General features: G+C 37.0%; 1 protein-coding gene across 2 annotated transcripts; it reads right to left on the reverse strand.

Annotated features, from left to right (window-relative positions):
* figla (folliculogenesis specific bHLH transcription factor) lies at positions 1-8,705 on the reverse strand. Of its 2 annotated transcripts, none has more exons than XM_014027135.1 (6): positions 8,396-8,705; positions 3,627-3,770; positions 3,432-3,521; positions 2,264-2,416; positions 1,074-1,135; positions 1-232 (listed from the first exon to the last, which is right to left on the reverse strand). In XM_014027135.1, the coding sequence occupies exons 1-5, from the start codon at positions 8,579-8,581 to the stop codon at positions 1,118-1,120; spliced, it is 591 nt and encodes a 196-aa protein (XP_013882589.1). In that variant the 5' UTR covers positions 8,582-8,705; the 3' UTR covers positions 1-232; positions 1,074-1,117. The 2 variants fall into 2 exon arrangements, with proteins under 2 accessions (XP_013882589.1, XP_013882588.1); XM_014027134.1 differs by having other exon boundaries at positions 1,074-1,138.
* Positions 8,706-10,974: the final 2,269 nt, after the last annotated feature.

Below are 10,974 nucleotides of genomic sequence, written 5' to 3' on the forward strand. Positions count from 1 at the left end.
TTTTTGAATAATTTTATTTACTTTGATAAATTAGGAATACAATACTCTGACTTTTCAAAAGGAACAGAGAAGTTCTAATATTGGAATTTACACAAAAAAATCTTTCAACTTAGAGGGATTCAGTACATTTTAACAAATTTGTTTCAACAAAACTAGCATTTCAACATTTTAAATATGAAATAAWAGTCATTTTTCTTCAGGTTGAGTTCTTTTCTTCTAAAGACGGGGACTCCTGAAAATGAACAGATTAATAGCAAGATTTTTCCTGAACAGAGAGTTTTAAGTTTGCATTTTTCTTAGTTATTTTTCTGATGTTGCACCAAGAAGGAAAAAAAATCATTGCAAAAAATTAAAAGCCCTACTAACAAAAAGTTGGGATATGTGGCTTTTGGGTGAAATTTCAAGATGAACCTATGAWACTGAAAACACTTAAAATCAATTCAGTTCTGGTTGCAGAAAATCAATGAAACCTCCCTGAATGTTGGAGGCTAGACTCAGTGGCTCCTCAGGCGTCTCAGAAATGGCAGTGCACTACTCCACATGTGCCCTCACATGTGTGATGAGAAAAATGCAGAGAATTTATTTCCCCACAGAGTGACAAAGCTTAATGAACTTAAAACTAAAAAACACAACCACAAGGGGGCAGCATAGTGATAGTTTGGATTTTTGTAAAGGGAAATATTTTTTGCAATGAGATGCTTCAGTCTGACAAGAAATTTAAAACAAATAAACTATAGAACGTACATTAATGTACAAATTACAGCATTGTGACCATTTAGTCTTTATCATTAATAAAAATGTTTACATTCTGCCTTAAAGCACAGGTTGATATTTGTCAGTAGAACAGTTTTATAGCAAACCCTGAGCTCAGCTTAAACTTCACATTTCAACTCTAAACCCAATCACCACTGATGCTCCGCTGCACGAGGACCAAGCTTTGGTCCCCTATGAAGAGCACAGGTGATTACATTAGACAAAGTGCTAAAAGCAGACAAAGCATTAAAGTCATATTTCCTAGAACTGCACACCAAAGTAGTGAAACTGTACTGAAAACAAATAAATACAAAACCAACCTGGCAGAATTTCAGCCTTGGTCCAGTGACCCTGATCTTAACACTCAGCAGGGTTGAGACAKCTGCTGAATGAAGCAGAAAATTCACAACATTGATATTAGAAGTCTCTTCTAAAACAAAAAGCCAGTTTAATATTCCAATTATAGTCTGACAAAAATATTGTTTTGTTCATTTGAATCAAGGCTTTATTTTTCATTTGTATGATCCACRTTTAAGACTTCTACAGCTCACGGGGGGAAAAACATATTGACTGTCTTCACTGAATGTCAGATCAGTTCTTTTAACCGTGAAATGAAACAAATGTGAAYGAAGGTGAAGAAAGTGTGTGTGTGGGTTTGGGGTCCTGCCTTGATCTAAACTACTTCACCCTAAATTGTCCAATCAGACKATGAAGCACTTGTGAAGATGGTTTTAATGTTTCAGATGTGTTAGACAATCAAATGCTTTGTGCTGATTGCCGGTTGTAATTGCAGTGCATTGCTGCCAGATCATTTCTGGAATCAAACGTGCATCTGATTGCTTATTGTTGGCAGAGTTCATCTTTCAGGAATTGTAAATTAATCTTGYTCGGCTTTTGTTTCGAAGGCTGCATCATTTGCAGAAAACAGATTTTTCCATTTATTTAATCCTCTTACTGCAGTACGTGAGCGCTTGATTAACAACACATAGTAAAGTATTTTTATTCTATTCATATTTTAAAAAGCCAAGCTGAAAAAAAATTTAAGCCAAAAAACATCTTCAAACTCATTTAAACTGTGATCTGCTCAAGATGTTAAATTTTCATTTAAAATGTCTTCACAAAAAGGTCCAACTAATTTAATTACAAAAGCTCAAATGTTTTGAAGATGAGCAAATTTAAAATATTTGAATAATCAATTCCAAGAGGTGAACTGAACAATAAGCCTTAGTTCACAAAAACCTGAATGACTTACTGAAGAGAGTTTCAGTAGAGGGTTACTGAAAATTGCTCAAAAACACACTTAGTGCCTGCCTCCTAAATGAAGATAAATTACAACTATGATGTTAAACTAAACCATTTAAAAAAAGCTCAAGTAAGAAAGTTGTTCTTTTGAGATAATCAAACTTTGCACAAAAGCTCAAAACCTCCACAGCCCATCTTTCCTTCCACAGCCAAAGTGAACATCAGCAGAGTCAGACCAGATCAGCATGAAGGACAGAAGATGAGTTACCGGAGCCTGATCAGGAGCAACCTGAATGATGAACTGGTATGCAGGCATCACACAGTGCTGCAGCACCAGTCTGGTCATGTCATTGTCCTCTGCTGACAGTTCGGAGGGGATGGTGAACCCATCATCCAGGTGTTCATCTGATATGTTAAGCAGCTGTCGAAAAGAAACRTGTAAATGGTTTATTCCACTAATAAATACAGTTTGAGTTAAAAAGTGCTCAACATCTAAAACTAAAAACTACAAATTAAGGCATCAATATTTATCAGACTGTTAAATGCTTCAAGGCTTCTATTTTGACCATTAGGGGAAAAAAAAGGGAGGCATCTCTCCTGGTTATTGAAAAATAGTTTTTGCACTTTTAGAACAAAAGCATTTATAAAATAAAAAAAAAAAAAAACAACGTTCTGTTTTTTACTTGCGTCCGACACCTCAGTCAAAACACTCGTAGTTACACAAATGGCAGAATACTGTGTTTTTATAGGCTATCATTATAGAAGCATAAACACTTTTAGATCTACTTTCTGAATGGCATCACAGCATTATGACTGACAGTTTTCTTTGCTAACCAATACATCACACTGATCAGCCTCCTTTTAAAGAGCTCTACAACAGGCAAGATAATCGCTCAAAACCTTTACAAAGAACAGAACTTAGATATTCTGAGCATTTTCTACCATCAACAGATCAAGCATCATATTAAAAAAAGGTTAATTTCATCTTTGGGGAATAAAAAAAAATTCAATCAGGGCCTGTATTTCAACAGTTCTGGTTAAAAGCTTATAGTTTAAWTTGAATGGTAAAAAGACACCAATATGACACTAATATTTCTAGACAGTTTTGTAAACCATGATGCCAAATTGAATACTTCCCACAGAGCAATAAATAAAAATAATTTATTAAAGTTTAAATATGTGAATATTATTCTGCAGCAGGTGGCCGAAAGTCATTTTGTACTGAAGTAAATTATGCACAGAAGTTTTTCATGAAAACCTGAAGGACACAGCAACATGAGTGGATGTTTCCTCCCACCTGAATTTGATACAGAGAAGACTGATTTTTCTGTCTAATCCTGTCCTTAAAATTCTGGTTTCATAACATTAAAATTAATAAATGTAGTAAAGTTGTAGCTCAGTTTAATTACACAGTGGAGAAAGGAAAAAAAACTCACATCATCCATTCTCCASAGATCATTGCCAAGGCCTTCGGTTTGACTGTAAGTGATTGCATTCTTTAGGAAATCAGTTCCCATGCCATCATTCTGAGTGAGAAAAAAAAAACATTTCAAAACAAGCCTCAGTACTGCCCTTGGAAATTCAGAGGACAAGCATCATTTGAGGAGAGTGAATCTGAATGGAGTACTCACGTCTGTGTCTCGCAAAACAGCAAGAAGCAGTCGAATGTACTCCGTCGCTGCTTTAAGTGTGTCCACTTTACTGGGTTTTCGATCAGGACGCATAAAWGGCACCATGCGTTTCAAGCGCGAGAACATGGTGTTCAAGTTCCTGATCTGCACAGAAAAAGAAGCAGACACGTCATTTTTACTGTGAGGCTCTGATGGTGGCCTCACTCATTTCAAACTTTTCTAAAGTCACAACATCTCAACAAAAAATGTTTCTGCTGGCAGCAGCAGTTTGTAGAGATGTGGATAACATTTTTATACCACACAAATATCAAATCTGACAGCAGATTCAAAAACATTAAAAAACACTACAAAGTAACACCAAAATCACGTGATTAGCTCAAGTATGAAGGAARTTATGGATGTTTGTTTAGGTGAAATCAGCTACTTTTCTTGCTGCAGGTCATAGCTGAAACATTGGAGCCTTTGAGACCATTTCACCTTCTTGTCATCCGTTTTTGCTCATACTGTAGTGTTCAAGATATCACCAGAAATCTTTTTGGGTGGGTGGGGGGGGGGGGGAGCTCACATGCGGGTTTTTGTGTGAAGCAACTCGTATCCTAAAAACTAAAACTTTTTAAAATCTAATGCAAAAATAGCAGAGAAGGTATAGAACATTACAAGGCACATCTCACCAAACTGCAACATCAAATCAACTCGAGTCTCAGAAAGCCTGGAAGTGAAAACAAAAAAACATGACATTTGTTTTGYAAAACCTCCTCAACCAATGACAGGTTGTGAAATGTGTCAAGTGATGAAGATGAGTTAAGTAAGTAAACTTTATTTCTATAGCACCTTTCACAGACAAACATCAAAGCGCTTCACAGAAAGCAAAAATAACTAAAAACAATAAAACAGATCACAGATATAAAAACAACAAATAAAACACAATAAAAAGCACTTAACTAAAAGCCTGTGTGAATAAAAATGTCTTAAGATGTTTCTTAAAAGAGTCAGTAGAATCTGAGCAGCGAAGGGACAGAGGGAGAGCGTTCCAGAGCCTCGGGGCCACCACCTGAAAAGCTTTGTCTCCACGGGTTTTATAACGGGTTCGAGGGTGTATCAACACACTTCGCTAACATCCACTGTTCCACAGTGAAAAACAAACTTTGCCGCACATATTGTGTTGGGTTTTTCCGGTCCGGGACGCAAAAGGTTTTCAACTGTGAGAAAAATATAAAAACAGTTTACAGTAGACTGGGCTGAGGTTTGATCATTTTTAGACTGATCTATTTTCTTGTCTGAGGTTAAATGATTTTCAGCACCAGGGTTCAGTTTCACGATCGTTCGAGTTTAAACAACAAAACTCAAACTAAAAATAAAAATCTAACCCCGTGTTCAGACGCTCCTTACATCCAGAAAACACAAAGTCATATTTCTGTGGATTCAGGTCAGATTCATGACTTTGTGGGTTAAAAATGTCGACTGAAAAACTTTGCGTAGCTGCCGCACATTCTCACGGCAGGTGAAAAGTGTGCGTATATTTATGCACACTTTCACGCAACGTTGGTTTTGATGCATCCCAACATGGGCGTAGAACCTGGCGCACAACTTTATGCGTACGCACCCTTTATACATGAGGCCCCTGGTGTTCTACAAACAGCGTKGGTGGCTGTTCATTTCCTGGCTGCCTGATCAATATGAAGGATTGCCGTTCTATCAGCACTCAGACTTTTGCCTTGAGCGAGCTGGACTCGGTCTATAAGCAGTTCTCCTGAGGGTGGCGGGCCGGCTGTGTTTGCCCCCTTGAATGTGGTGTTTACAGCTTTTTGAAAGGATTTGAAAAACCTAGCTTTCCTTACATATTGCCTACTAACTTTTACAAGTGTTTTAGAGCAGGGSTTCTCAAATGTTTTTGGTCTGGGGACCCTTACAAAAAGGTAAAACATTTCCAGGTACCCCCTCATAAAACTCATGCTGATTTAAAATTATTTACTGCTATTTTTACGTCTAAATGCCATGAGAATAAAAAAATATTTTTCATTTAGTAGCCATGTTTCTTTTACTTGTGTAATGTCCCACAATCAATACTAAAAAATAAAAACAAATCAATATCAACAACTTATTGTAATCTTTTGAGGACCCCCAAGCTACAGCTCACGGACCCCTGAGGGCCCTGGGACCCCAGTTTGAGAACCTCTGTTTTAGAGCATAGATCTACATTCAGAAATGAATGATTTGGTCAAACCTTGAAAGTAACGTGCAAGCTCATGGGACTCGACTAAAATTAGTCATGTGTCCTTGTGTGCCGAGGCTTCGAGGCGTGTGCAGCGTAATAGAGGAGGATTTTTGTGGAGTGTGTACTGAGGCTTGTGTTGGTGACGCTTGTAGTGACGCTCGAAGTCTCGCTGGCGGGGCGTACCACGTGACTGATTCAGGGACTGGTCGTCTGAATGCGCGAGATTCCAAAGAGGCAGTAAACAAGCTGAATCTCCCATAACACTATGCTGTTATGAAATTGTATTGTGTGMATTTAAGTTATTCAGCTGAGTGACTTTTTGCCCAATGGAACCATCAAGAGGAAATTTCCCCCAGTCTCATAATCATCACAACACCACCAAGTATTAAAACATTACTGATAATAACTACCAAAATGTCAAAAAACTCACTGGATCGTGAGTTCTGATTTGTTTTTTTGTTTTTTTTTTCCCAATTTCTGGTGTCTTAAAGGTGAGGCATCTTATGTTCAAATACAGCAGATGCCTCATGTATTAAAAAAAAAGAAACTGTCTGGATCATAGTACGATGATGACGATGATAATTATTAATTTCATAAAACATAAAAAAATATTTTCCATGTACCATAAAAAGAAATACACATAAAATGAAAGGTGGCAGAGAGAAGAAAATCTTATATCTGCCCCTTTTTTACAAATTCAAATTATAAAGATTTTTCAGTTACTAAAATAAAACAAAACACTGAAACTTTCTAGAACCACCATGTGAACGTCTACATATTAAACCATTTCATATTCTTTCAACAGTCCAGTCTTTATCATTCTCTTAAACATACATATTGTTGAGGCATTTTAATGACGTTTTCCAAACCATTCCACAGTCTCACTCCTTGAACTGAGGTGCATCGTTCTTTCAGGCATGTTCTAATTTTAGGAATCATGAACATCTCTTTTCCCTCAAGTTTTATAACAGCTTTTTCTCTTTGTAAAGTTTATCTGAACGTTTAAAAAGGTAAATACATTTCGGTGTGCTTATACATAATATTATAATCAAATCATATAACTTCATAAAGAAAAAATATTGTATAGGTCYTCTGGACGGGTTCTTCTCTAATGAAACGTTTCGTCTCTTCTCCAAGAGACTTCTTCAGTCTGAGAGTTTCAGGCAAAATTCAGGCTTTTGTGATGTGACTGATACATCACATGGCTATTGTTGACACCTAATTAACACTTATTGTCACCAGGGGGTGGAGTGATACTGGCAAAAGCCGCGCTGTAGGAGGGGGACAACTGAAAACGGAGGCCCCCACCTCTGTTTAATGATGGACGGTCTTTCTTCACAAAAATGGCTTCTTTTACTCCTCTCTCAAATTTTGCCTGAAACTCTCAGACTGAAGAAGTCTCTTGTAGGAGAGACGAAAAATTTCATTAGAGAAGAACCCGTCAAGAAGACCTACACAATTTTTTTCTTTTTGATTTTTTACCTGGATTACTGAGATGCATCAGGACATATAACTTCATCAACTTCAGTTTACAAAATAATACATTAGAGGGATAAAGGTAATTTTTTTCTTGTGATGACTCTTATAACCCTTTTTTGCTAAATAAAAACAGGATTTGTAATAGTCTTACATGCCTTTCCCCATACCTCAACACAATAGACCAAGTGTGGAACAATTAATGKGTWAYAYATACAGAGCTTTATCATTGAACAAGTCCCTTACTTTGTAGAGCAATGCAATAGATTTTGCTAGCTTTATTCTTACATCATTTATATGAGGTTTCCATGTCAGTTTCTCATCAATAATGACATCCAAAAACTTTACCTCACTGACTCTACTCATCCCTACACCAACTCTAAATGGAATATCAACAGTTTTTTGTCTCTTTGTAAATGAGAAAGTTAAGATTTAACAAGATTTAATAAGATTTTTTTCTTTTTCTGCTGCCTTTCATTTTATTTTTGACTTATATTTGTGTATGTATTTGTTCTGCTTTTAAATAAAAAAGAATTTACTTTTTAAAGTTATTTTTAAGTTCAAATTAATAAAAATGTGTCTGATATCATCAGCACCATCTCAAAACCACATAAGCACATTCACATCAATACTTTCCCTATTTTTCTCCATGCGCTTTCCTTTCCTTTTTTCATTCTATCACATGATCAATGATGACTCTATAATCAAGAGAGATTAAATTTATATTCAAATCAAATTTAGACTATTTATGGTCATCACAAACACACATGCATTGTTCTTTATTCAACTTAAAGCTTCATTAACAAGTCACGTCATTATAAACTAGTTCACACTTGTCCACTTGRTGGCGCAGTAGAGCAAGTGAAGCGTGACGATGCTTCACTTGTGTGGACCAGTTGGAAGCTTCCTGTCACCATCACCAGCTAAAATCACTTTTGTTAAGACACATTTGTAGGCTAATAATGATTTAACGCTTGGGAGGAGTCACAGTGGTTGCCTGCTGTCAGTCAAACTATCACCAGGCCGGACATAAAGGTAGACAAATATCATTACCAAACCTTTTCCCAGTAAAACTCACTCTCTGTCGCTCCTTGGCGTTGACCATCTCTCGTTTCTTCACGGTTTCGTTGAAGTCCTCGGCGACGAAGTACAGCCCTCCTCCTCCGCGTTTGAACTTCTCGATGCTGCAGTAAACAGGCAGCGCCGACTCACCTGTGAGCCGCCTCAGAATGTCGCTCATTAGTTCCGTCTCCGGCACCTTCATTATGGCGACGAACAGGTCCAGGTACAGTAATCAACGCGTCGCCCTCTTATCACTTTCGAGCCACAGCGGCCTCCTGGAGCAACAGGTCCGGAGCAGAGCCACGCGCCAGGGCGGAGGAACACACCTGTACAGCGTTGCGCACTAATTAGGCCCAGGCAGCCAATCAGTCAGGCTCAGTGCCTTTTATAAAGATTTCTGCTTCTTGTTTGTTTGTATTTTGGTTTAAATTTCCCAAAAGCTCTGCAGCAGGTTAATCCTAAAACACAACATTTTATTTTGTCTTTGGTGCGCTGACACAGTTAACCTCTGTGCGTTGTGTTTGCTCACAGAGCAGCCTCTCGACTTTATTCCAGTTTTGGTCCAATTGTATGTTTTCATAAATAAATAMTTACATGACAGAAAAGAAAAGAACAAAGCCTGGAGAGCTAATTGTTTTAAAGCTTTGAGGATGAAGTTCTTTTCTGCGTGGCCCTTAACTAGGTAATGAAAGCTCTCAATCTGTTCTCGTATCCCTGTCTTTTATAATTCAGACTTTGATTTATATAAAAAAAATAGCCTTATATTAAAGTTAGAAAGTTATTTGACTTTTAGGTGATTATTAAATTAATAATAATTATAAATAACATGAAGGATGAACCTCTTAGCCAGAACAAATAGGTGTAATGCTTTTATAGGTGTAATACTTTTAGGCAAAATACCAAACRTTAACAAAAATGATTACATGATTGTGTGTATACACACTTACCTTTTAGTTGATTTGCAATTTGGAGTTTAATTGGATTTTTTAAAATTTCTTAATTATTATAAGTTCTAATTCTGCTTTTTAAATTGCAGGAAAACTTGTTTGAAACTATTCTACTATGTATAAAACATAAAACTGATACATTCTGCCAGCACTTTAAGGTCCTTCCTGTTTGTCTCCATGAGTTTGGTTCATCTAAGCTAAATCTTTTGTATTTTTACTAAACTGCAGCTCCTGGATCAGTTCTGGTGTCCAACAATCTTYAGATCAAACCAGAGGTTCTCTGCTGGATTGAGTTGTTTTAAAAACTTTAAAAAGCTATAAAAAAAAGGTCTAAGCCATTAACCTTTAGCTTTTTGCCCTCTCTGCATACTCCATAAATGTCACAGCAGTATAGATAAGTATTAGGGTTGGGCAATATTGGCAAAAAAATTAATCATGATTAATTGTGGTATTTATCCGATAACAATTAATTTGATGATTAATCCCCTGGAGTCCCTGGACACCTTTATGTCCTGGTCACATGACCAATTTAGTGGGAAAGATTTGCTCTTTGTAAAAATCTGTTACAAACTGTGTCAAAATTACAGACTTCAGACTATACATCAAGTTTAAAATAGTGTTGATAGATAAATAAATTACAGAACTTTATTAAAATGTTCATCAGTTGAAGCAGAGAGGAGCACCAAGCTGCCTGGTGTCATTAAAAGTATTAATCGTCAAGTGCAAAAAAATAATCGATTACCGGTAATWTTTTTTTGACGATTAATTGCACACGATACGATTTTCTACCCAACCCTAATAAGTATTGAGAACTAAAGCATGTCTCCATGAAGAGTCCAGACAGAAGAGCTTTGGGGGGGTTCCAGCAGAGAAAGCATCAACCTGTGGCAGGTGATGCAAGATCCTGCCACAGGGAGGAGCGGATTACAATAAAAGTGAAAACAGGAACATGCAAGAGCTTCAGCTGTTTGGTCCTCTGCCTGAAGTAGTAATTAAGTCTGAACCTGATGGAAAAAGGAGAAGATGGATGATTTGAGTCAAAGTTTCAGAACTGAAGCGTTCTCTCACTCTGACTGCTTAATCTGCTGGATGAACTCTTCAGTTTTTAAAATCAGAATAACTGCTTTTGATCAAGAATGAGAGATTTGTCCAAGTGGCATGAGATTGCAGAATTTATACAAAATTAGTGCCAGAATTAAGAGAAAATTTACATTTGCATCAAGTTGTACAAAGTTTTTCAAACAATGCCACTACATTGAGATAGAATATTTGAAAACATGAGCAAAGATTTAATACTTTCTTCCCCACTGTCTCTGAACTTCCTTTAAAAAAACATTTTGAACATAGTGAAGCTGTGCAAAGAAGATAAAGTCAAGGAGTAGTCTGTTCTTTTGTTTGGGCTCGTGGATGAGGTTTTTCAGGGTTGGATTCCTCTGTGGTGTCAGGTCCTATGAGCCAGACTGCCTGACAGCCCTGCTTTAACATAGCCATTGAAGTGATAGAAAGGCTGGAGAAAACAAAATGAAACTGTCAGATTAGACTAACAGTGAACTCATTGGCATCAACTCAAGCAGACATTTGTGGAAGAATAGAAATGCTGAACGTGACCCACAGAACATCATCCTCACAGTCAAGCACGGAGGTGGAA

This window comes from Austrofundulus limnaeus, unplaced genomic scaffold (genome assembly GCF_001266775.1).
Source record: "Austrofundulus limnaeus strain Quisiro unplaced genomic scaffold, Austrofundulus_limnaeus-1.0 Scaffold618, whole genome shotgun sequence".
NCBI lineage: Eukaryota > Metazoa > Chordata > Actinopteri > Cyprinodontiformes > Rivulidae > Austrofundulus > Austrofundulus limnaeus.